Source organism: Haliotis asinina, chromosome 11 (genome assembly GCF_037392515.1).
Source record: "Haliotis asinina isolate JCU_RB_2024 chromosome 11, JCU_Hal_asi_v2, whole genome shotgun sequence".
In the NCBI taxonomy this organism is placed as follows: Eukaryota; Metazoa; Mollusca; class Gastropoda; order Lepetellida; family Haliotidae; genus Haliotis; species Haliotis asinina.
Genome location: NC_090290.1, coordinates 23,452,590 through 23,479,201, shown reverse-complemented (window position 1 = coordinate 23,479,201; position 26,612 = coordinate 23,452,590). Strand labels below are relative to the sequence as shown.

The 26,612-nt window shown below is 41.0% G+C and overlaps 2 protein-coding genes across 3 annotated transcripts; both read left to right on the top strand.

Annotated features, from left to right (window-relative positions):
- Nucleotides 1-11,330: 11,330 nt before the first annotated feature.
- Nucleotides 11,331-14,486, top strand: LOC137255875 (leucine-rich repeat-containing protein 4-like). Its single transcript, XM_067793454.1, has 2 exons — nucleotides 11,331-11,414; nucleotides 12,575-14,486. The coding sequence occupies exons 1-2, from the start codon at nucleotides 11,340-11,342 to the stop codon at nucleotides 13,829-13,831; spliced, it is 1,332 nt and encodes a 443-aa protein (XP_067649555.1). The 5' UTR covers nucleotides 11,331-11,339; the 3' UTR covers nucleotides 13,832-14,486.
- A 2,045-nt stretch (nucleotides 14,487-16,531) lies between these two features.
- LOC137255959 (uncharacterized) lies at nucleotides 16,532-25,492 on the top strand. 2 transcript variants are annotated; one of them, XM_067793568.1, is made up of 7 exons: nucleotides 16,532-16,594; nucleotides 16,688-16,861; nucleotides 17,582-18,047; nucleotides 19,114-19,331; nucleotides 21,273-21,592; nucleotides 22,930-23,582; nucleotides 24,420-25,492. In XM_067793568.1, exons 2-7 carry the CDS (start codon nucleotides 16,830-16,832, stop codon nucleotides 24,867-24,869), a joined length of 2,139 nt encoding a protein of 712 aa, XP_067649669.1. In that variant the 5' UTR covers nucleotides 16,532-16,594; nucleotides 16,688-16,829; the 3' UTR covers nucleotides 24,870-25,492. The 2 variants fall into 2 exon arrangements, with proteins under 2 accessions (XP_067649669.1, XP_067649670.1); XM_067793569.1 differs by lacking the exon at nucleotides 16,532-16,594 and having other exon boundaries at nucleotides 16,674-16,861.
- The last annotated feature ends 1,120 nt before the right edge of the window (nucleotides 25,493-26,612 follow it).

Below are 26,612 nucleotides of genomic sequence, written 5' to 3'. Positions count from 1 at the left end.
AGTGTCTCACTCTATCCTTGTCCATGCAGCGAGTGTCTCACTCTATCCTTGTCCATGCAGCAAGTGTCTCACTCTATCCTTGTCCATGCAGCAAGTGTCTCACTCTATCCTTGTCCATGCAGCAAGTGCCTCACTCTATCCTTGTCCATGCAGTGTCTCACTCTATCCTTGTCCATGCAGAAAGTGTCTCACTCTATCCTTGTCCATGCAGTGTCTCACTTTATCCTTGTCCATGCAGAAAGTGTCTCACTCTATCCTTGTCCATGCAGCGAGTGTCTCACTCTATCCTTGTGCATGCAGAAAGTGTCTCACTCTATCCTTGTCCATGCAGCAAGTGTCTCACTCTATCCTTGTCCATGCAGCAAGTGTCTCACTCTATCCTTGTCCATGCAGCAAGTGTCTCACTCTATCCTTGTCCATGCAGAAAGGGTCTCACTCTATCCTTGTCCATGCAGCAAGTGTCTTACTCTATCCTTGTCCATGCAGAAAGGGTCTCACTCTATCCTGTGTTCTGTCATATTTCACCCTTCTGTGTACATTCCAATTCTTTTAAAACTTTCTGTCCTATAATTAAGACATGCAGTTTGCTCTGCCCGATATATAGTATGATAAAGTACACTTTTGCCCTGAACTATTGTAGCTAAAGTACAAGGACACATGCTTTTTTCCTGTCCTCTTTCATTCTCTACTGTTCTCTACCCTGCTCCCTGAAGGTACAGAATAGAATCTTCAGTGCCTCATGCTTGTCGTAAGAGGCGACAAATGGGATTGTTTGGTCAGACTCGCTTGCTTGGTTGATACATCAGTTCCCAGTTTCGCAGATCGATGCTCATGCTGTTGATCACTGGATTGTCTGATCCAGACTGTAATACTGCTGAGTGCGGCGTAAAACTAAACACTCTCAACGATCTGCTCTACCATATTTTCCTGTGCCATGTACAGTAGTACACTTTTCTGAACCGAACTGTATTTCAGTTCTCACTACTATCGTACTCTCTCGTGTTTTGTTCTTTCTGCTATCCTGTTCCATTATATAAACAATCAAAATAGGTAATATACACACAAGAAATGAAACACAAGTTCCAAATCTCAAAGATGTTTTAAGGGAGATGTCAAAATACTGTGGAATCACAAAATACAAATTATGCTTCTTTTACATGCAGCAATAGCGATTTCTTTATCTTCTGGTCATCTTTCCATAATCTATTTATATAAAATGTTATGTCAGAAAACATATTCAAAGATGTTTATTCGCTTTGTGACAGGGATTGGTAAAGTGTATTAAGTACACACACACTTATTCTTACACTTATTTGAATATACTATACATGTACCACGTAAATTAAGTGTGTACCTAGTACATACACACGTACACTCATTCCCACACTTATTTGAATGTATATGTACTATGTAAACTGTGGAAATAAAGATGGTAAATCTGAAAATCCAAACAGTCATCCTGCATATTTTACTCTCCCTGCCATGTGCTACTCGTTGATTATTGTGTGTACCTTCCTTCTGTGGTACATCTCCTATCCTGTTCAACTGACTTACAGGATGAGCTTTAGTTCCTATTCCTACACTTTCACATCATCATATGATCATGCATGTTCCATTATTGTTGTGCCCAACCAAAAACATACATTGTAAAATATGTTAATGAATGCTTTTGTACATGTAATGGGTGGAAAGGGACGGCTGTGAGGAGGCGTTGGATGTTGTTTATTTAAGATGTAAATATACTCTTTATTAATTGATAAATATATCCTTACAGCGTGAGCAGTACTTGTTTTGTTTATTTGGCTGTAGCTCCTTGGAAAGACAGGCTGAGAGCCACTATTCATCGTGGATGGGCATCCTACTTTACTGTAAAATCATTACGCTTTGGCTGGAAGCCAAGGTTCATAGTAGGGAACCAATTATATACTGAGTCAAAAAAGAAACCTCACTTTCTTTCTTCATGTCACTATAAAAGAATAGAGATGGTTAAATGGATAAATTGTTATTATTTCACTGTTGCGAACTGTGTGATGTATTCGATACGCTGACAGTGCCACAGTGCCATTAGGCTACACCGCCGTTCCAAAACATGGGTATACAGAATGTCAAGTCACAAGAGTAAAATTCGAAATTTCTCAGTTCAGTATTGTGTATGGCCGCCACGCGCATTCACCACTGCCAAACACCGTCTCCTCATCGACTGCCTGATGCTTGTGAACACGTGCGCCATTGCTTTTGCGAGGCAGCGCCAAGTTCCTGCAAATTTTCCTAAGACCACGAAGCCTTCTCCACAGTGCATCCCAAACGTCTTCTATTGGAATAAGGTCAGGGGACCTCGATGGCCAGTCCATGACCTTGATTCAAAGCGTTTTGAAGGATATTTCGTGTCAACATCGCGGTATGCGGCCGAGCATTATCGTGCTGGAACTGCAGACTTGGGCCATGAGTCGCCATGAAAGGAACGAGTTCAGGGGTGAGCACCGGGACGAGGTAAGCAGCAGCTGTGAGGTTTCCACGGATGATCAGAAGTCGGGAACGGTTGTTCCCACCGAAAGCACCCCACACCAAGAAACTTCCGTTCATGACGTCGTCTCCAGACTCTATGCCTGCCGTCCGCGAATCTGAGGCTAAACCTGGATTCATCGCTAAACACGACTCGATTCCAGTCTCTCTGGGTCCATCGGAGGTGACGTTAGGCCCTCAAACGGCGTCAATATTGGCCCACAATATGGACGTCGAGAATGGAGATTGGCATCCCGCAACCGATTTCGAATGGTCTGTGAAGGCAATCGACCTCTAAACATATCAGCCCCGGTTCGTGTAGCCGAGGATGACGTAGGATGATTTGACGGTCTCCTGCTCGTGACGTCACACATTGGGCGTTCAGAAGTGGTGCCAGTTTCTTGTAGACGACCTCGCACCCCATTGCTCTTGCGAAGTCATTGACTGATTTTCCCGCTTGCAACATGCCAACGGCTCGTTCACGTTGCACATTTGACAATCGTGGCATTTAAAGTACCATTAGAGCTGTGGTTTAAAGGTGGTATTTTTTATTCTTGAGGCCAATGCAAACATGTGCAAATAAAGAAAACTTCGATGCGAAGATCATGTGATCGACTGCACGTGCACAACCTGATTTGGCACTAACGTCATTTGCACGACTAATTGATGGGTTTGAGTGGGTTTTACTAAGGTTTTTCTGGAGTTGAAAGATAGGGATCCCATTTCGGATACATAGATGTATCATCAGAGAAACATTATTCGTTATTTTTAAAAATTACATTTTGTGAAGTTTCTTTTTTGATACAGTATATTTTGCAGTCATTGAACATTAGCTGAAACCGTAGTGCATAATATAGGTAGCCTACAGTATTGTACACTCACCATACATTGCCTTAAAGCAATCGTTCATTTTAGTTAGTTGACAGTATTGTACATTGAATAAACATTCATTGAAAACTGTCGCTTATTATGGGTAGTCATTAGAATGACACATTCTTTAAGCATTAGTTGAAAGCCACCATTCATTGTTGTCTAGCACTGAACGGCCAAAAAAAACCATTAGCTGATGGCTACCATTCATTTCTGTGTAGTGTTGTATACCCAAATAAAGTATTAGCTGAAAGCCACCATTCATTGTTGTCTGGTATTGTACGCCCATATAATGCCACTATTCATTGTGAATCTTCTCCAGTATTATGCACCCTTTACCTATTAACTGAAAGCTATACCATTCATTGTTTGTTGCCTGCTGTTCAGTGCTCAGCAAGATTTGTAATGGTCATTACTTCTAAATGTCATGGTCCACAGGATAGGGCAGTAATAAGTAATTATGTATGATGCTCAAAGAGCACTCGAGAGGTGCTTTACAGAAGAATTATAAGATGTGAAATATTAATTTGACACAAAATAACATTTGACATGTTTGTGCATCACCCTGCCAGGCACTATTTGATATCAAGAATGAAACATTGAGAAAACGTACAATCCTACGAATTCGTTAGATGGAGTCGAGGTAATATCAAAAGTGCAATTTTTTCGCAAGCGAGTAACAATGACAAGGCTTTTGTCATATTTTCGTTCAGACTGTGAGATATGTGTTAGGTTTAGTGTCATCGTGACAGTAGAGTACCCTGTAGGGAAGATTGGAACAAGATACGTGTCTAACGCAACATCATGAGTGAGCGACTCAGAAAAAGGGCAAATCAACAGAAATATACAGCGGGATAACCTTGCCATCCAGATAATATAACACGGTCAGCCTCGCACGGGTAGCACCAGACCATCCTCCCGTCCCATAATAGACTTTTTTCATTCTCCCTACTTGCCCCATCTTACGTACATTAACAACCCATCAGTTTTCATCATTATCCTTACTTCCATCCATCCTCTCTACCTCCCTCCATCCACCCTACCTCCTTCCATCATCCTTACCTCCAGACCACCCTCCCTACCTCCTTCCCACCTTCTTCCCTCCCACTCTCCCTACCTCTACCTCTCCCTCTAGCTCAATCCGCCTTACCACTCTGCATTGTCCGTACCTACATACCACCATACCACACTCCTACCTACCTCAGTCCTTCCTACCCTCCCGGCAACCATGCATCATCCCCACCTCCCTCCATCTTCTCTACATCCCTTCCATCCTCCCTACCTCCATACCATCCTCCCAACTTTCCCCCATCATCCCTACCTCCCTCAATCCTCCATTCCACCCTCCCTACACCCATTCATCATCCATACCTCCCTCCATCCTCAGTACACCCTTTCCTAAATATAAACCTAAAGTGTGCTTCTCACTATATATTAGGTCATCTTTTGTTTTCCCTGAATAACCGCATTAGAGGTTTTTGTTTTACTTTTCGTTAGTAACACCGCTTCCCAGGTTTTACTTTTCGTTAGTAAGACCGCTTCCCAGGGTTTACTTCGGGACCTCCCAACATTAAGCCGACAGGCCGTGAAGTAACGGGTGTTTATTTAGAGACCCCAAACTGAAAATGCTACGTTGCTGAATAATAAAAGGCACCATTTGGTCATCTGATTGGTTTCAGCAATATTAATGCTGAATTTTTAATTTACAACAAGCCTTTCCAGTCTTTATGCTCAAAGCTTTATGCTCAAATATTCGTTTCGTTGTGGGGCAGAATTATCGAAACTCCCAGGTGTCAAGCTATCAAACAAGGTCACCCATCCAAGAATTTGATACCACAGGACCACACATCGCCGCAATTGCTTCATACATTGTACTCATGTCGGGAATCGAACGCGGGTCTTCACCATGTGGACACTTTACCTACTAGGCTATCCCAGCGCCCTAGCTGTATGCTATGATCCTGCTCCTTGATCTGATTCTTGGCCACACTATGGACGGGACCACATGTCATCACGTATTGATGGTAACGCCTGAACATCCGGCTTAGTTCGAATTTGTCTTCAGATACCCATGCTTGTCCTAAGGGGCCATCGGGTGGTCCAGTCTAAGTAGTCTCAGTATTATTCATTCCACTCCTGCGGTGAGTAGAGGAGTGTAACGAATAATACTGAGACTAAGTTTTCTTAGACTGTCGGGTGGTCAGCTAACTTTGACACATGTAATCATATCCCATTTGCATAGAACAATGCTAATACTTTTGATCATTGGATTGCCTGGCCCAGACTCAAATGTTTACAGACCGCCATAGAACTAAACAACCAACCAACCAACCAACGTATTATTGGTAGTGTTACATGTGAGAATACACGATACGTGTATTACCTTGCCTGCTTTCAGCTTATTCATCAGTAGGAAATATCCCATGAAACGCCACGCCATGAATGCGTCCTTGACTCTTCCGGAACTTAACAACGCCTTGTCATCACTCTGTAGCAACTCAACAACTTAAGTACATGAATCATCAGTGATGTAACAGAATTCTGCAAGAAATTACTTGCCCGCTATCTTTAATAAAGGAACAATCGTATTTTTAAAAATGCTTTTAAGGAATCCTGTTCTTTTCACAGAATTTTGCACTTCATGATGAAAATTCGGAAATGAATATAAACACTTTCTGATCCATTGTTTATATTTTTTAGCATCTGTATTTAAGTGAGTTGATAAACGAAGCCCTTATGGACATGTGTTTCAAAACGTGTCTAACAACTTTGCAAGAAACATCCCCAGCCTGCTGCCCAGATATTGTGTTGTTACAAGCTGAACATTTAATACAGCGGTATTTCTGTGGCACAGTGACAATGCCACCGTGAACTCAACGTGGCGGGGTTCCATGCGGTCAGCCAGCATAGTATCTCTGCCACAGGCCAGAAAGATGTATGTGACGATTTCTCACATCTTACACAGTCTTTCTAATACTATGTATACAATTTCTTAACTTCTTTATTTTTTATGAGTCTACACATCAAATTAAACATCGTTGTTGAAATGGTCTAGTTTCACAGAGAAACTATCCTAAAACGTGTAACACTATTTCGCAGCACTATTATTTGCGCAGCGATCCTTTGTTTACATGGGTGACACGGCTCCATGTGCTGTCATCGAAGCCTGATGGGGAGCAAAGGATGAAGTCGGTTTGAAAAATAAGTATGTATTGGCATAAACCCTACTGACGCAGTTGCAGAAGAACATTTTCGTAACAGTGTAAAACAATAAAAAAAACTCGTAGTATCGCTTCCGATATGTCAGTCTCATCTTATTTATGAATATGCGCATTTGTTTACAAACAAGAGAAAAGTCCGGTCACGTGATATGCAAATTAGCCTGTGGCAGTGAAGGTATACGCTGCGCCGGAGTTAGTCTGTCGTACAGACCCTGAAGTCTAGATTTCCATAGCTTCAGGGTAGGGTGATGTTGGGGGCAATAAAGAGTCCTGTCACATGTACACCTTCAGTGGCGTGTCAGTAATGGGTGATAAGAATCTTTGCACGTGTTGACAAATTCCAAGAAATTATCGCTCTGCAGATTTGTTTAGTCTCTGAAAATGAAGAAAGTCTCAGGACTCCATTTCATTAGATTATTTATTTTTCACTATGGACGTTATTTCAGTGAAATGTGTTCATTTCAGAGACTAGCTGTTAGTCTACGCCGGAGTGTGTGTCGCGAAATGGAGTAACGGAAGTGACGTTATCAGTCATCCATATATGGTATGTTCTGACAACTCATGGGTCACTTGTGCTGACTACAACATGGTTATCCGGACGGATATGCGGTTTCGTTTAACGTCAAACTAATCAGCACTTTCTTGTTAGCTAGCTACCTGTATATAATCGAGGCTGGAAAATGCTGTTATTGTTTCGGCTAGTAATGTACCACACTGTCGGTATACGATGACAGTAGCATTCCCTCCACACTTCAGTTTCACTCATTTTCAAGGGTCGTCTAATTAACTTTCAGGACAAGGTGTGTGTGCGGGAGTGGGGAGATGGGGGCTTGCTTAAATGTAGACGAACGAGATTTGTCTCGCAGAAATCCTTTTGTGAACGGGTCCCTGGGGCCTGTTTCCCAAAGGGATAGTAGCACTACGACTGCCTTCAGCGTTTTGATGTTATGATCACCTTAATAAGCGCTACAATGGCTTTGTTAAATGGGTCCCCAGGCCTAGACTCTCTCTTAGCGCTAAGATAGTCGTAAGTGCCGACTTATGATTATATCTTATGATTATCTTAGCTCTATCTAGGTCCAGAATCAGTTCCATATATCGATGCATCTGTATAGCGCGACTCCTATGCTTCAGTGTAAACATAAGAGAGTTGTAGCATTAAGAACAAGACTCCGTCTAACCGTTTTGATGGTATCGCGTGCATGATGCGATATGATGCACATGCAGATCCTTCATCGTGACAATTTACAAGAAATAGGACACACACCCGGACACACCATGACACACCCGGAAGAACAGATCAACACAGAAATAGATACTCTGGATATTTCCATACTCCCACTTTCATTTCTTGGAAATGACTTTCAGGGATGGCAAAAGGAATCAGTTAACTCAGCTCACTTGCACGCATGCGCAGAAACATTATCGGAAACGTGAAGTTCCGGGTTGGGTTTGGTTTTCAGCAACATGGTTCACACATATCGTCCTATGCGAACTGTGTTGGTCGATGCTTATGTTGTCGATCACTTGATTGGCTGGTTCCGACTGAACTATTTATAGACCACGTCGTATAGTTGGAATGCAAAAAACCTGAAATAATATTGCAGACAAGCTCAGTTTAGTCATATGATTGTGCCGCATTTAGACAAATTGTTGTGAGAGCTGACTTTTTGCTTGTTTTCCTGTTCATTATTGGTTTACCAACTGTCTTGTACATGTAGCAAGAAACAAGACATCACGAGCGAGATTTTATAGCACTTTTACCAATATTCCACTGGAATGACGATTTTGATCTTAGAGACAGGAGGATGGTTAGTGGATATGTCATCAAAAACACCAAAACGTTTTTATTGTTAAAAAACATGAAAAAATAAATTGTACATTGGTCAAAACAGTTATACTGAAAACTGTGTGTGTGTTATTGTTCGTCTCCTGTAATTCAAGCTGATAGCCTCTTACAAACTCCCTATTACCTCCAAGTAGAATAAAATGGTTGTTGCTGAGGACGTCCGCCGTAGACAACGTCCACTGTATCTAGAAATGTAGGAATGGGTGGCCACAATGTCCAGAATCACACGGTCACCATAGATTAAAGACAAACTTTATCATCCGGGGCTTTTAGTCGGTCCCAAGTTTGTGGGATCGCCATGTTTCCGCATATTCAGTATAGATCTATGTCAGCTAGACAAGAGGCATTTCTGTGTTGTATCACTCAAGCGCAGACACGGTAACAGGTTTAAGCCAAGCAGGGACTCGTAAGGTAAGTGTAATAAATATTGGATGTTTTCTGATAATTATTACATATTTAACATTATGAATTTATTACAACACGTTCTTAAAGAAAATTAATAATCACTGTAATGTTTTATAATCTTAACTAGTGTAACTATGTTTTGGTATTTTAAGATTGTGCTGTGGTTTAATCTATTTTCTAATGTTCTCGACTGCTTTAATGTTAGAATATATAGTACACATTGATTGTGTTTTATTTCAAATTCGAACCCCTATTTCCGTGTCCCTAACGCCGCTTAGAACGGAAGTGGGTGCTCAGTTTCCAAATACGAAATGTATAGAGGTTTTAAGCAAAAGGAATAGTTGCATACCCAGGAGATGAACACTAATTGCAAGCTTATCTTCATCGTATTGTCGGGTATATTTGTAGTCACAACCGTTTAATGAAACGATATTCACATGTATCGGTTAGTGTGTGAACATTTGAAATGCAGTCGTAATGGCACATTAAAATTAAGTAAAACCCTTCAGTAATGTTTGCACAGAATGGTGAGTGAGTGAACTTAGTTTTACGCCGCACTCAGCAATATTCCAGCAGTGTTGCGACGGTCTGTAAATAATCGAGTCTGGACCAGACAATCCAGTGATCAACAACATGAGCATCGATCACTCGGGTACGATTAACATAATATGTCAGCCACGTCAGTGAGCCTGTCCACCCGATCCGTTATAGTCAAATCTTACGGCAAGCAAGGGCTGCTGAAGATATTTTCTGACCCGGATCTACGCGGGTCCTCAAAAGAATGGGAATGGCACACTGAAGTCCTGTGTACGAAGATTCATTTACCGTTCCTATCCCTGTTCGCCATTACCAAATTAAAATGGCATTTTATTATTCTACATTTTGAAATTGCATTTACTAGCACTCTTGGGCTTCGCCAGGGAGACCGTCTGAGACCAGCATTACTTCACACCTATAGGTTGAAATGGGATACGGAGAAAACGGACCCCAGCGATAACCAGTCTAAGTAAACTTATCCTCAGTACTTTTCGTTACACTCCACTACCGAGTCTAACAAAACCTTATGGGAGGTCGCGTCAGGTAACCTTTGAGATTGACCAATCAGAACAGAGCTTACCAAATCACAAATGTGGACATTCGCACATACCTTTTGAAGTTTTTATCTCAAAAAGGTTCGTACCCGAACGATTCCGAATGCTATTTAGCGTACGCTCGTTTCTGGGTGATGCACACGGCGTACGTACAACCGTGACAACCGTCTCGCATTTGATTGGACGGTCATTGGTTGCTCAATGGTTACCTGACGCGACCTTCTACTAGGTTTTGTCAGACTCAGTTGTGGAGTGTAACGAAATACACTGAGACTAAGTTTACTTAGACTGCAGCGATAACGGACCCACCAAAAATCGAGAAAACGGCCACCGCGCAGGAGAGAACGGCCTCCGAACCAAGAGAAAACGGCCAACATAGTTGCATCATAGGAGATTATATGATTTCACATAACCTAAAAAATAGGCTATAAAAATTTATTTATTTTAGTTTCGATCTCCTTTTCGGTTTAACCTTTGAAGATTGATTGGTTGTTTCGATAGTCACAATGAACAAATCAATTTCATTGATTGTTTATTTTACAGGTAAGATTAGTTCATGATAGAGAAGAGGGATATTGACGGGTGGGTTAGTAGTACTAATTCAAACTTTAGCTCTTGTCTAGTTTTAAAGATTTGAATTTAATTTCTAGTTTTAAATTTATACCTGCGATAAACTAATTGTTTCACTGTCTTTCGGTGACAGGTGTCTATGATCTACCTTTAACTTTTTATCATGAAGGACTTTTATATATAGGTGTGCTCCAGGTGCACGAGGGTCTATGATGTGAATTATGTTATAAACAGTTACGTTTTTACCCAAAAATATTTCCATCGGATTAACAGACACACAAGTTTTAACCCAGAGCGATTTTTTCACTGAACGACCAATCTTATATAAACACTACAATTTCAGGGGTGGTGGGGTAGCCTAGTGGTGAAAGCGCCCGATCCTCGCGTTGAAGACCTGGGTTCAGGTCTCCACATGAGTACAATGTGTGAAGTCCATTTCTCTCGTCCCCTACCGACATATTGCTGGAATATTGCTAAAAGCGGTGTAAAGCCATACTCACTCACTCACTCACTACAATTTCACAGTCATATGGTTTGCGCAGTACCCGATTTTCTGGTAAATACCAAATGAGGTTGAAGCTATTTGAGCTTTTTCCAGACTGCTTCTAGTTCCCGGTTACATGCATGTGATACCCACTTGACAATTTAAGCATCGTCACATACTCCATAATGGCCGTTTCCTCGTAAATAGTCACACGACTTCCTATACTTACACGTTTCTGTTTCGGTGTTATAAATATCATATACCATATATGGGATTTCCCACGCCTAGTCATGTCCTAAACATGTATATAAGACTATATAAGCATCTAGGGCAGGTTCAGATCTCAGATGACTTCAAAAAGATCGTGTGACAGGATTGAGTCTCACGGACAGTGGCGATCTCAGTTGTTCAAGTTGATTCCGGTTAGTAATATTTCATACACTCCTCGCTTCCGGTCAGTGGCAGTTCATACGCTCCTCACCACATCCGGCCAGTACCAATTCGTACACCTAACTCTACCTGGCACTATTTATCCGCACCCACTTTCCTCCATTTTCGGATATACGTTCCTACCCTTACCCCACTTCCGCATGTCTATACAGAGCCTGGTCCTAGTAAGGGCATGTTTTCAAATTCTAGACGCTGGACCATACAGACGACACGAAAAAGCTTTTCACATTGTCCGGGGGCGATTATCTGGAATTTGAAAACACATGTTCCAAGAGTCTTTTCCTTCGGTTGTTTTCACTAAGAGTTTGAAGCGTCTGTTTAGATGTTTTGTATGGTCAATTTAGTGTGTCATCTGTATCCGGTGTCAGATCACGGGATCCGTATATTGATAACCCACCAGTTACCGTGCAGGGCCCCGTTTCACAAAACTCTCGTAAGCCTAAGATCTCGTAAGTTTTGTCGTAGCCATTGTGCCTCCTATACTGAAACATAGGAGCTACGAGAAAAGTTACGAGATCTTAGGCTTACGAGAGTTTTGTGAAACGCAGCCCAGATTGGGTATTCAACAATAAGTAAAATGAATGAAATAAATATCCCCTCTCAAAAACGTTATTTAACATAGCCGGGTCCAGATCCCCCCGCCCCCACACACCCTCCTTTTTGGACCTGAGAGTATATTGAAAGACCATTGAAACTCTAGAGAAAATGGGTGAAAATGAGCTGTGAGCAACCCCCACTTGAAACAAATATGTCCAATACACCCTACGTAAACCTATCATAGTTGTCAAGTCTTGATCTCACATTTTGGACAGAGTTTAGCTTTATTCACTAATACCGTAACTGAAGAATTGCTTGTCTGTGAAAACAAATATGTCGAATTCAGCTTCCAGAGTTTAGTGTAATAGATTCTTAAACAATTGCTTATGAACTACGATGGATGATAGTTTAGGGGAATTTTATTATGACATTTTTAAAACAATTTTGTATGAATGGGGGTTGAAATAGTTCATGGGTATTCGTATGCATGCCTCTTAAGACACGTTGGATTATGGCGTTTTCTTCTGTATGTACTTAATAATTGCCAGGTGCTTTGTCATTTCTGGACCATGAACCTGATGTTTATCTGTTTTAGACACACCCTATGATGTCATCCAGCCACAGTACCCTCATGACATTGGCCCTCCTTTGTCTGAACGTGATGACGACATCTTGCACAGGGTGCGTGGGGTTCGAAACGTTCGCAACATGCTCCGACATCAATGACCTGTCATCTCTCCCATCCAGCATCAAAACGTTGGTTATCAGGGACATCACAGTTGAATCAATGCCACGCTTTGCGTTCAGTCATCTTAAACACCTGACCGATCTTGAAATTCAGTCTTCCTATATCGGCGTTGTGCATAAAAATGCATTTAGTAATATTGACAAACTAGACATGCTGTCGATATCGTCCTGTGACATATCAGTCGTTGAGAATGGAGCGTTTTATGGTCTGAGAGGCATGTCGTTTCTGGAAATACGTGACACCAGACTCGATAAAATAGAAACGGATACTTTCTCTAATATCACGGATATCGGCGAGATTACAGTGCAGTCATGCAACATTTCAGTTATTGAAACAATGGCGTTTCATTATTTATCCGCTGTCGACGTTTTTCAATTTTACGAAAACAAAGTGGACGTTATTCAGGCTGATGCGTTTTCGAACTGGAGAAACGTCAAAACGGCCATTGTGAACTCTAATAGATTCAACAGATTCGAGTGTATCTCCAACACATCGTTCGTCGTTGCTTTTTCATTCAACTTCTACAAGAACTATCTGACATGCGAATGCCATGTAGCTTGGATCCTTACATCCTCGTATTTGAAAGACAAGTTATTGTCGAACATGTGTTTTGCTCCAAAGAGTCAACAAGACTTAAGCTTGTCTGTTGTAACAAAGGCCGATCTCAGCTGCCCTGTAGACCCTTCGTCAATACAAATGGGATGCCCTTCTGACGTGGCAGTGACATCTCCTCCGGTCATCAATGTGGATACGACCACGCAACGTCATTCACAAATGACGTCCTCGTCCATGTATACATCGCCGTCTACATCTACAACCAGGCTGTCCACTGAGACGACTACTCCATATGAGCCCTCGGCAACAGTAAAGACTACTGTTGAGACGGAGGCGCGGAGGGTGACCGACTTCTCGCATTCATCATTCATTACTACTACAACTTCCGGTGAGAATTCCGGAAGTAGTGCGCCCTCCTCAACTGACCAGTCACCATTCAGTGTTTCTCCCAGTAGCTCCGGTCACTCCTCGAGATTGACCAACCCTCAGTCGTGTGTCCTAACACTGCTGGTTATTGTTACCATGTTACTCTGCACTGTCACAATGTAGACAGATCCTGTATGGGACAGAACGATGACGTCAGAACGCATTGTGAACAGCCCAGTTAATACACAGAACAATGACCCAGCCATACCCAAAACCATGTCACCCAGTCACGACGCTATAGACCATTTTCAAATGAAAGAAAATGTTATTCTTCATCAGAAAAATGAAATTTATTTCTGGTTGAGGTTAGTTATCCTCTATAAATTCAGTGAAGGAGAAAACACGTCTGGCTCCTTTGTGTTTTGTTTCATGGATTTTTTTAACGCCGTACTTAACAATATTCCAACTATACGGCGGCGATCCATAAATAAACGAGTCTGCACCAGACAGTCCAGTGATCAGTGGTTCTAGCGATCGATGGGTGCTAGAAACAATAGAACTCGTTTTTATCGAACAAAAACCGAAACCGATACCGTCCATATATTAGGCAACCATGCGATGATGGGATAGACGATTATATGTTACAGGTGCAAGCACTTCAGTGTCGACAGGAAGTGATGTAATGTATTTTACGTATTGAATATATCAATGTATATATGTACATACCAATTATGTGAACTAACAAAGCAACAGTTCACTTACTAAATCATGTAATTTTCTTTGCTGTTTATATATCATGTTTTGTAAATAAACAAGAAATAAACAGAATATTTGTTTTCTTTGTTCTGAAACTCATTCTTCTGTATGGCGGTGGTATGGCCTAGTGGTCAAGCGTTAGCTCGTCATACCGGACCTGGGTTCGATTCCTCACATGTGAACAGTGTGTGAAGCCCATTTCTGGTGTTCCCCACCGTAATATTGCTGAAATATTGCTGAAGGCGGCGTAAAACTAAAGTCAGTCACAGACTCGTTCCCCTACGAAACCAGGAACAGGAAATACAGTTAATTGTTTTATTACGTGAATATCCTCTTGGCTATTTCGAGACAGTTCATTGTTTAGAACCGTGGGATGGCTTTGTATGAGGATTTCCGACCTACGGCCCTGCACGCCGGACCTGAGATATGATCCAATGTCGGACGCAGTGTCGGACGCAGTGCCGACATTATTGTGTATACAATTCTCATGTCCGTTTCATTCCACACGGGTTCCAGAATCCCCTGATTCCCTTCAATTAGTTTGAAAGCATCGTGTTGGGATTTCACCAACGTGAGCAACAGCTTGCTTTTCTCTTACATCTGGGACGGTGTGGTACAGCTGAGTGGTTAAAGTGTTCGCTCGTCACGTCGAAGGCCTGGGTTCATTCCCCACATGGGTACAATGTGTGAAGCCCATTTCTGATTGCTGGTAAATTGTCAAAATCGGAGTTAAGCCATATGCATTCACCCATTCTCCCAACATCTAGGTGACGAGTCATGGTATAACTGGAATAATTCAAAAGAGAGTTAAACCCACTTCACTCACCGTGTCGTATTGTTAAAGGATCAATAGGGTGCATTTCGGGTTTGAATATTGATTGGAAGAGGCAAATAACGGAAGTGGTCATAGGCAAACACTGTGATGTGGATGACAAATATAACCAGATAGCGTAGATTGGTGCTCATGATGTCAATCACTACCAGAGAATCCTGGGATCAGCATTTATGGCATCGATCTACGCAATTGGGATACGATGACATATGTCAACCAACTTATCGACCTAATCCAGCCGTTCCCGTTAGTCGGGTCTTATGTCAAGCATGGGTTACTGAGACAATTTCTAATCCGAAACTTCACGGGTCCCAAAAAGGATGTATAACGTTTGTCAGATATGTACAGTTATGTTACAGTCTGGATTGATGTAACGTTTGAAGGAGTTAAGGCGTTCCTTCTTCACGCCGAAGCTCAGAACTCAGACATATGGCCAGGTTATTGGTAAATGCGGAGTAAAGTTCAATTCAGTCGCGTGACTAACGACCCACGCAGTCGAGGTAAGATGATACACAGCCAAGGCAGCGAACCATAAAGTGACTTAAAATCGAAGACCATGGCTGGATTTCCCACACTTGTACAATGTGTGAAGCCCATTTTGGTGTTCCCCCATTGAGGGAATATTGATGTCATTGAGGGAATATTGCTTAAAAGCAGCTTAAAACCACACTCGCTGAGATTATCCCTGGCAAAATTCAACCGTCAATGTGACTTCGTCGAAGTGACGCTTCTATCACCCTCTTTGGTCAGAATCTTTTATGATAATAATTTGTTAAGCAAATTGTTTGAATCCGGTCTAAATTAACTAGTCTAAGAATGGCTGCAGGGGCGTTATAAGATGGGTGACAAAATGACATCGATGTATCATATTTGATTTTGATTTTTAAGAAATGTGCTAGGTCATTTCAAGCACAAACGTTAATATTCTGTTTGCGTTTGGATATGGGGAGTTCGATATAAACTACATGTACCTTATTTTAAAATTTTGAAATAAAGCGCCCATAATATATCATAGGTGCCTTATTAGTGGTATTCCGATATTGGAGTATTCACATTACTTCCCTTTGAAAAGATATTAAAATCCGGAAAATTAGGACACACTGCATAACCTGTTTTATTGGATATTGTCTTTCAGATGTAGCCATATTTTTTCAGTTGCCGCACAGAATGTTTATAAATTCAAACTTGCAACATAAAAAGTCATGAATGAAAATGTTATGAGCAAAATGCCGAATAGCAATTATATATTTTCCGCAATTTGTCCGGTATTTCAATCCGAATGAATCTCAGGACATCAGCCGAGTCCCTTCACGAACGTTTTGTAATATTACAAGCTACGGAGGGTGTAAACATGGAGTGTAAGTACAATTAGAATCAACCAAAATGTTTCACGAAATGACAGAAAGATCAATAATCTTGTTTTTAGTACTTAAATTCAGTTTCCTTTTCAGACAATGCCATTCGACTCCAACAGTAAAATGGCATCCGTAAGGGATTATGACAACTGCATCCGTCATCTTCAAGTTCTCACCGTCTTTGGAAATAGATAATTATTATTGAGGAGCTCACGTTTATTGTGCTTGTGTCGCTGGGATGGAAGAGGAAACACAACCAGGACTTGCGCCGTGAGTGTTTAGTTTTAAGCAGCAAATTTACACAAATAAGGTCAGGCGGTCGGTTCTCAAAAGTTTTAATCTGTGACAAATACGAGCAAATAATAACACTTTGTGTTAGTCACAGGCTATACTAATTTTTGGGTGGTATCAAGGAGATTTGACACATACTCTCTACCAACAAAACTGAAAAAATTGAAAGCAGCTTAAATTTAGGACAGGGCTTATGGAAGATCCAGGTTCTTGTCACCCATTTCGTATACTAAATATCCCATTTTTTCCAAATACACAATTTGACATTGACTGTCATGAATAATGCCATGCAGTTGTGTCGTGATCCATCAATATGCATCGATGCATCAATCCGTCATGGGACCCTGATACAGTGAATTGGTACATTGTCATATATCCTGATAACACATTTCAAATGGGCCACGATGTATATCGTGATTCACATGGTATTGCAACTTCAGTGCATGATTCTTTGCAATATATTGTCATAACTAAACTTTTACATAAACTTTTTTTCCTGAAAATGTATTAAATGACTATTGAAAATGGGTGAAAATGACTCAGTTTTAATGAGTGTGCACCCTCTTTCACTAAAAGCTGAATTATAATTAACGATGGCACAAGTTTCTAATTTCACTGCATTTATTGAGATAATTTGTGCATCAAATATGCAGGTTTTCTGCATCATACAAACGCTGATATTTGAATGTTGTTTTCCAGACAAAGCGAGGAGAACATTGATGTGGGCAATACTGATGCTGTGTCAGTGGCGACATCTATTGGTGGTGACTTCAACTCCTCTCAGTCCCAGTGGGCGCTGGTGCCACAGAACACTCTCATCACCTTCCACACCCTACCCTTCAACTTGGAACAGATAGATGGAGCTACTGACATTGAGTCCATTGAACAAAGTGGCCACATCACAGCCATTGAGGATGTTGCTCCCAAACTGGATGAATCTCTAGTAGCTCAAAATGTCATCGATGCCCAGATCGATGGTCAGGGTCATTTCCCGGGGAACACGGTTGTGGATGATGTTGTTGGAGTGCCTGCAGCAACCTTCTCAGCCGTGGTGGAGGAGGCATTGGTCAAAGGGTCAGTGGATACATCGGTTCAAGTGCAGCTTCAAGCAGGAGCTTCAGACACTCTGACTGAACCAACCAGTCTGAATAGGGAAGAGTTCACTGTAAGTTCAGGATGTGTTCAGGGTAGGAATGTTAGCCTGAAACTGAAAAACAAAATATTATTTCTTGAATTATTTTAGGCATCTGTCATGTCTACTACATAGTTCTTTATTTGAGTATGAACAATCCCAATTTCCCATCATATGCAAGATATAGTGTTATGGTTAAAAATTTGCCTTGACAAAAGGTGTAAGGAATCCCGTCAGAACCAGCAAAATACAACACTGAGAAGTCTGAGCTAAACAAACTAAAAAATATACAGATTCAAAAAAAAAGTGAAGTTTCATATACAATGCAAATGAGTCAGTCTACAGTAATGGGTCACAAATATACTGTCAGCTCACCAAAGTGTTTATGAGAGAGTGAGAAGCAGGTATGCAGAATGTAACACAGCGAGCGGTCATCAGCGATTATGTAGATGAAGCGTTGACGGAGATGCAGAGTTATGTACTCCAGGTAACTCAGTGGGTAACTCAGTGGTGGAGTGTAACGAAGTAACACTGAGACAAAGTTTACTTAGACTGCCTGTTATCTCTGTGTTATTTCCATGTTGACAACACTAGCCTTTATATATACATTCAGTCATTTCCTGAAAGTTCAAGCTCATACGACCGTCACCACTAATGTGGAATGCTCTAGAACAGTAGTAATCTCGTGGTCACCTTTTTCAAAGGGAGGTAACTGTAGAGAACTACCCCCAAGGCCTGCTGATAAAATACTAATACCACTGAACATTTAAGATACAGAATGTGACCCATAATAATTATCATTGAAAACAATAAACTTTGTGACCCAAAAATAATTATTACTTAATTAATAATACAATTTACAGAAAATAGACGCTCGTAACAATAACTTGAGTATTGCTGAGTGTGGGTTTTAACAAGGATCAAACTGTTAGGTAAGGGACTTTCTCTCGATCCTGGATTCTAGTGAATTTGTTTCATGGCAACAAGTTACACTTCGACTGAAATTGGAGGTAATGCGGGGAATATTGATGACTGTGTCTTCTTGTGAATTGTTGTTATACATGTGATGATATTTAACTGAGACACTTTTTCCTTCCAGCCAGAGATTTTCAGTCAAGTATCAGCAACCCTGTCCGCTGCACTGCTGCATGCTATACCTGGCAGTCACTCAGTGCTGCTTGATGAGGTGCAGGCTGACGTCCGAACACATCTCAACATTGACAGGGAGAAGGACTACACCATCATTGGCAATGTCAGCATGTTAGTCCGAGTCTATAACAAACTACAGGCCATGATGCCATTCTGTTCAAAAACTCGGTATGTCTTCAGGTGGTGCCTCTTTTAGAACCAATCAAGATTAGAGTTAGAACTGATCAACAGTAACTGAATCCTGTCGTAGGAGGCAACTGACAACATCTTGTCGGGCTTGCTGACATGGTTGACACATGCTGTCATATCCCAGTTGCGTTGAATTATGCTCATGCTGTTGATCACTGGATTGTTTGGTCCAGATTGGATTACCTACAGACTGCCTCCATATTGATATAGCTGGAATACTGTGGCATTAAACAGCAAGCAAAAATATAGACCAATTAAGACCACTGTTTGTGTTGTAGATACCATTATGTCATGACAATTGGAATCCTGCATTCTATTTATCATATATTTTTTTCAAATAAGTGTTTGGGTTGAAAAGATCTACAGAACCTGTGCTGTCTCACAATGTCAGTGTTGGATAAATGCCTGTATATGGATGCCAAACAGCTGGATGTATGACTGGTGCAATTTTATATCGGTGTGTATGGTAGTTCTGAATATACTGTATCATGAATCACATTAACTCACTATACTAAATATATGTTTGGGCTGTATTAGTGTATAGTATGGTATTACTGTTTAGTATGGGATAGTGTTGTTCTTAGAGCTGTTGCTCAGGACCACCCAAAAATTGGGGTAGGTACCAACATGGGTATTATTATATCAATCTATCATTTTATGTATGGTATCATAGCCTTAGTGTCAACATGTATTGAGGTATGACATGCATAATGATGTTAAATGCGTGTAATTTATGAAATTGGAGAGGAGGCGTTGGTTTTAGTATGTGTAAGACTTACTTTGGAGATAAAGCCCTTATCAAAGGTCAATCTGATTGAGCCAGCTGACTTACAAATACCACACTCTCACAATTCCAACCCCCCACAAAAGTATATTTTGCCATAATGTAACAACTATATTTTCAGTTTCAAAAACATTTTGCAGACATAGTGATAGGTCAATGCCAGGGTAAACATTACGTACAAGAGTTGTCTCCCTTACATCAGACTTGTAGCTCTCAACAAGCGTACTTACCTGGGAAGATGAAACCCAGGCAAGGACAGGGACTGTTACAAGGACATGTGAAAGGACATTAATTCACTCCTGCCCTCTACACACAAAACTACAAACCCAACATCTACTGCAAGCTTCTTGTAATATTTTACCAGCCCCTAAAACTGTCCAACATATGCAATGAAGGGATTTTTGTCCTTCTCTCTGCAAAATTGAAGATTACACATGTTTTAGGTTTCCCTAAAATAAAACTATAGCTGATGTACTCAGATTGTCAGATATGTTAGAAGGATCAGATAATTAGGTATAGGTGTTATCTTGGCCTGAGGCAAGAGATTATCCATGAATGTGTCTGAGTATATTTGATGATGACTGTTTACATGTCTTTCATCATCATATTGATAAGGATTACTTGGTTATTCACCAATACATGGGTTTATGCAAACACAGCTGAAGGCATATATTTTTCCAAAATAGTGCCATATCTTCAACATGAAGGAAACAAGATGTAAAGTTGTGATGTGCAAGATATATGTTGGATGAAAACACTCAATGACATCACTTGATCCAAAATTATACTTCTATAATATCTAGGGTTCTGCCCTATAACCCCAGAGACAGAGTAACTCATAACGCTTCCTGTTTGGGGTTTTCTTAACACCGCACTCCACAATGTTCAGGCTATATGGTGACATTCTGTAAATAATTGAATCTGAGCCAGACAATCCTGTGGTCAACCTCATGCACGTCGATCTTCACACCTGGGATATGATGACATGTCGACCAAGTCAGTGACCCTAACGATGCTAGTCCCTACTTCCGACAAGCATGGGTTACTGAAGATCAATTCTAACCCAGATCTTCAGGGGTTTGATATAGGTAAATGTGTAAATAATATTAAGAGAAGTAATAATTTGTATTTTTCAGCTTAGAATTTGTTGATGATAACAAAGATGACAGCTCTGCTGCAAGTGATGTTAAGGTGGAGCAGAACAGCAAGGGCACCAACTGTAACCTGTTGGTGCCGCTGGTGTCATCCCACGGTCGGGAGGTCCACCAGCCCGTCCGCTACAGTGGTTGTGTGCAGCTGGGGGACATGGACCAGGAGGATGAGGAATACAAGCCTCGGCGAACAAAGCGCAATAGGAAGATGCTGCATCCCAGGAGGGTTTCAAAGCCCCCGGTGGACAAGGTGAAGGTCATCAGCAGTGAAGGAGGAGCAGGAGGAACTACTGCAAGTGATGCAGGTAGTGAGTGAGTGAGTGAATGTCTCTGTGTGTGTATGGGTCTGTATCTGTACCTGTTTGTGTCTCTATGTGATTTATGTTTGTTACCAGCAGTATTCCAACTGTGTCATGGCAACATGCTGTCAGCAGTCTTCAAGCTGCTGTATTTCGTTGCAGCCTGTCTTCAGGTAAAAACACAAAGCACACATAGACATGGTGACCTCCCTAATCCTCTTCCCAGTCTGTGTCCCAATCTCCCTGTGAGGCTACTTTCATCCCCAAGGACTTGATGCCAATGAAATATTACTCATTTAGAGGTTCAAGAGGGTCTGGATACTTTACAAGAGGAAAAATCAATCATCTTCTAAATGCTGTTCATAGGTTATTTGTGTGTGTAGATATAGTAACGACACTATTAATATTTCTTTTGCTGTTGTCATGATAATTGGAAAAATAAAAAGATCACAATGTCTATATAATTCCTGTCTGCCATGGACAACAGGGCAGTAGGGTAGCATAGAGATTAAAGCTTTCTGCTCATTACACTGAAGACCCAAGTTCAGTTCCCTAAATGACCGGGATCGGGTGGTCAGACTAGCTGACTTGGTTGACACATGTCATCGGTTCCCCATTGCGCAGATCGATGCTCATGTTGTTCATCACTGGATTGTCTGGTCCAGACTCGATTATTTACAGACTGTCGCCATATAGCTGGAATATTGCTAAGTGCGACGTAAAACTAAACTCACTCACTCACTCACTCACCCTAAATGGCTACAATGTGTGAGCCCATATCTGGTGTCTCCTGCTGTGGTATTGCTGGAATATTGCTCCATGTGGCATAAACCTCACTCACTTGAGAGTACAAATAGTGAGTGAGTTAAGTTTTACGCCACTTTTAGCAATATTCCAGCAATATCATGGCAGGGGATACCAGAAAATGGGCTCACACATTGTACCCATGTTGGAGAGTACAAATCCCTTATCTTCCTAGAGATGAAGTTCGGTAACAGTATCTTACCCTAAATTGTTTGAAGATGGAGCTTATTGTTACCCTGCCTGGCTCTAAGCATTAAAGTGCAAAAACAAGGACTGGTTGACAAGCACTGTGAAGAACCCAGTGTTTTGTCTAACAATCTGATCATGTGTACAATAAAATTTACCACAGTTTTATCTTAATTTCAGAAAAAATCGTAATAACAATTTTTGTGTAATCAATAAGTTTTATTGTCGTCAGTAAACAATATGGGACATGAGTAATCTCGGGTATGGCTAACTCTGTGGTTGAGTGTGTGGTCAGAAACACAACTGAAACAGTAGAGTGTCACCGTACTTATGTCTTGTCATATCTTTTCCAGATGAGTTGCGAATACAGGAAAGAGCGAAAAGCAGGCGGAAGTATGAGCTTAGAACACCATTCAAATACTTTTGCAAGATTTGTTCTTTCAAGACCAAGCGGGAGAGTCACCTGAACAAGCACATGCTTCTGCATGAGAAGAACACACGGCTGTACCCATGCAGTCAGTGCAACTTCATCGCAATCCGATACAGTGTCATGCGCAGACATGAGATCACCCACAGTGGACAGGGACACAAGTGTGAACAGTGTCCATACAAAGCAGACAATGCCAAGTTAGTCCTCAAACACAAGAGGTTGAAACATACTCCCAAAAAATCTGCCCATCTCAAGTGCCCTGAGTGTAACTATAGAACAAGCCAGGATTCGTTGATGGCACGCCATATTCAGATACATTTGACGACCGGTGAACTTGAAGGGTTGAAGCTGAGCTATCCATGCCCTGACTGTGATTATTTGACATATCGCAAGGAGCACTATCTGCGGCATCGAGCTAATGTCCATGGTAACAGTCGGCCTTATTTGTGTGATCTTTGCGGAATGGCCTTTAAACGTCCGGACACTCTTGCACAACATAAACTGACACACCAGGATCGGAAGGACCGAAACTTTTCTTTCCATTGTAAGCAGTGTGGGAAAGGCTTCAGATCTCAGGTTTGTGTTTCAATTGCTATATTCCAGGTTTTTTATGTCTGAAAGACACTGTGTCAATTAGTAGGGTGTGAAACATCAAAAATTTCATCAAGACCATAGTCTGGTTAGCCATAAAACTTACCAGCCCTGACCCAAACTTACCTGCCCACAAAATAACTTCATGTCTTAATTTTAACCCAACTATCAGGCAGGTGAATTTGAGAATCTGTCTATTTTGGAAATAACCAGCACGGGCAGCTGGCAGGCAGGTATTTTTAGTCATGGGGTTAAGAACGCCAAAGAACGCCAAAGACCTACTACTACTAGGTGTTCGTCACATGGGTGCAATGTGTTGTGTACACTGCTGTGATATTACTTAAATACCAAATGTACACACAAATTCTGATATGGAGGATTTTGCTTATGATGAGTCACGAGGATAAATATTAAATATCAGTTTTTTTCAGAAAATTACATAATCCTGAGTAAAAATATTGGAGAATATATTTTAACATTGCATAACGGAAAACCAAATGTTAATTCTAGCATGACATTGTGTGATAGTACTGATAGTCGATTCTGATTGGTTGAGAGCTCATAAAAACTGTATTTTTAATGGCAGTTTAAGGACTCTTAATGAAGGTGACCAATTGACTGTATCTGAATACAAGATCTGTTCGTAAATTGTGTTAGCAGTCTTAAAAAACAATGAAGGTCCGCAAAATTGAAAACAGAGTAGCTTTGTCTGAAATGGTACCATAGTGATGACCTGTTGTACACTGGTCATTTTTTTATTATGTTGGTCAGGATTACTATTACTTAACATATGAAACCGCTATACCTATACTTTCTCTGCAGTCACACCTGGCCGAACACCTGACCATGCATTCAACCGAGAGACCATACCTCTGTGATCACTGTGGAGCTTCCTTCAAAACTCAGAACGTGCAGAAGAAGCACATTCAGACAATTCATGTGAATCCCCGCTCCTTCGGCTGTGATAAGTGTAGCAAACGCTTCAACACTAAGTACGCTCTGCGACGCCATATTCGAACTCATGACACCCCCGGCATGCGTGAGATGCAGAACCTGGCTGTAGAACAGCTGACCACTGTGGACGCAGATGCTCTGCAGACTGTTCACACTGTCACGGAGCAGCCCACTCTAGTCCAAGATGTTATCAGTGCTTCAATGGAGGAACACTACGACCAGTCGGCGGACGGTCTGCGGCAGGCGTACAGTGTCATGCCAAACAATGAGACCACTACGGCTCTGTTATATCTTACCAGCAACCTTCAGCTGGACTGATTAGCTCATTTACTCAGATATTTGTGCTCATGGGTGCTGTACTGTTTTGCTTCACAGTGTGACTGGGTGTGTAACAGCACACTGTATTATTTGATGTGTGTTGCGGGAATCGGGTTGTGATCTTATACAGGAGTTCAATCTCATTAGAATCAAATGATTATTCCTGTTCTACTCATCTCTGCATCTCACAGAAACATGTCAGCATCAGACATGTAATTGTTCTGTATGAACAAGCATATCTGATTTTTGAAAACGAACAAAACTGACCGTTTCCAATGCCAAATAGTAAAAGTAACAGTATTATGTTGTAGATTTACATACCCGGTGGTTTCATAGCATCTCCTCTAAAAATTGTGCACTATCCAGGCTTTTGTGTGTTTCACATAATAATTCAAAATTCGACAAAAAGTAAATTAAGTAGATTCTGAATGTCCTTCTATTAGAAGCTTGCCTGTTGTGATGTCTGGGAAGTGTTTTTCAGGTCTGTGAGCAGAGAGATATCAAAGTAAAATATTTGTTGGGTTTTTTTTGAGTCAATCAAACAAACCATGCAGGGGACATTTTGCACATACCATTAGGAAATGGTGGTGATGATGTTTAGCAAGTAATTTCAATTTCATACTAACTACGCTGTGCTGTTTGTATATATGTATTGTTGTGTCCTTGTCCATATATGTCCAACATGGGGCTTGGGGCAACATGTATATATGTTAGGTGAATCATTGCAGCCATATCAATTTATATTTTCTATGTATTTTTAAGGAAAGTATTTGGTAGTTTTCATTCTCTAGCGTGGACCCAATAGGATGAGACTATTAACCTTAGAGTGCCTCTCAGACAGCTTGTATACTGAGCTGAGAATGAAATTTTGAGTGCACACTGATCCATTGATCTGAGTAGTAATGCAGTATTTTTAAGGGAAGTGTTTACCAGTTTCCCTTCTCTTGCATGGGTACCTGGTAGGAATGAGACTGTTAACTTTAGAGTGCCTCATAGACAGCTTGTATACTCTGAAGTGAGAATGAAATGTTGAGTTCACACTGATTCATTGACCAGTAATGCAGTAATACAAGAATACTTTGGTAAGATAATTACTTGCTGAGTATTACCATAGATAAGCCAATCTCATGGATAATCCAAAGTCCTAACTTGATGCTTAGAATCAGCAACAGCATTGTAGGTTCCATTCATAAGCTGAACCACCAACTATCATTCATCTTCTCATTGTGAGCAGTCATCGCTGTGAGCAGTTGACATGTAAAATGTAGGCTCCATTCTATAGGCTGTTTTTTTGGGGGGTCCTCAAAATTTGGCTTATCTACGGTCATATAGAGTATTTAAGCCTTATTTGAAAACCTGTGCAAAGTTTGTGATAGGAGATATTGAGATGCTGATGTCAGTTCATGGGAGAAGTGAACGTGAGTGTTATTCATCGCTGTATGAAGTATGGTGTCTTCGGATGATCAACATGTATACATACATATCATCTGACAGATTGTTATTATCACCCTCCCTTCGAAGCTAGCAGGGGATATAGAAACGGGATCTGTCAATCCGTCACATTCTGGAGCCAATATTGAAAAGTGTACATAATTTCTTCACCATAATTGGTGCATAGGTAGGCCAAGCTGTGAACTGATGCCATTTCATGGTTTTCGAATTTTTCTAAGTACATTTTTTTAATATCTATTGCAACAGCTTTGACTTTGGCTCATTTCTTGAACTGATCTTGAAACCTATAAG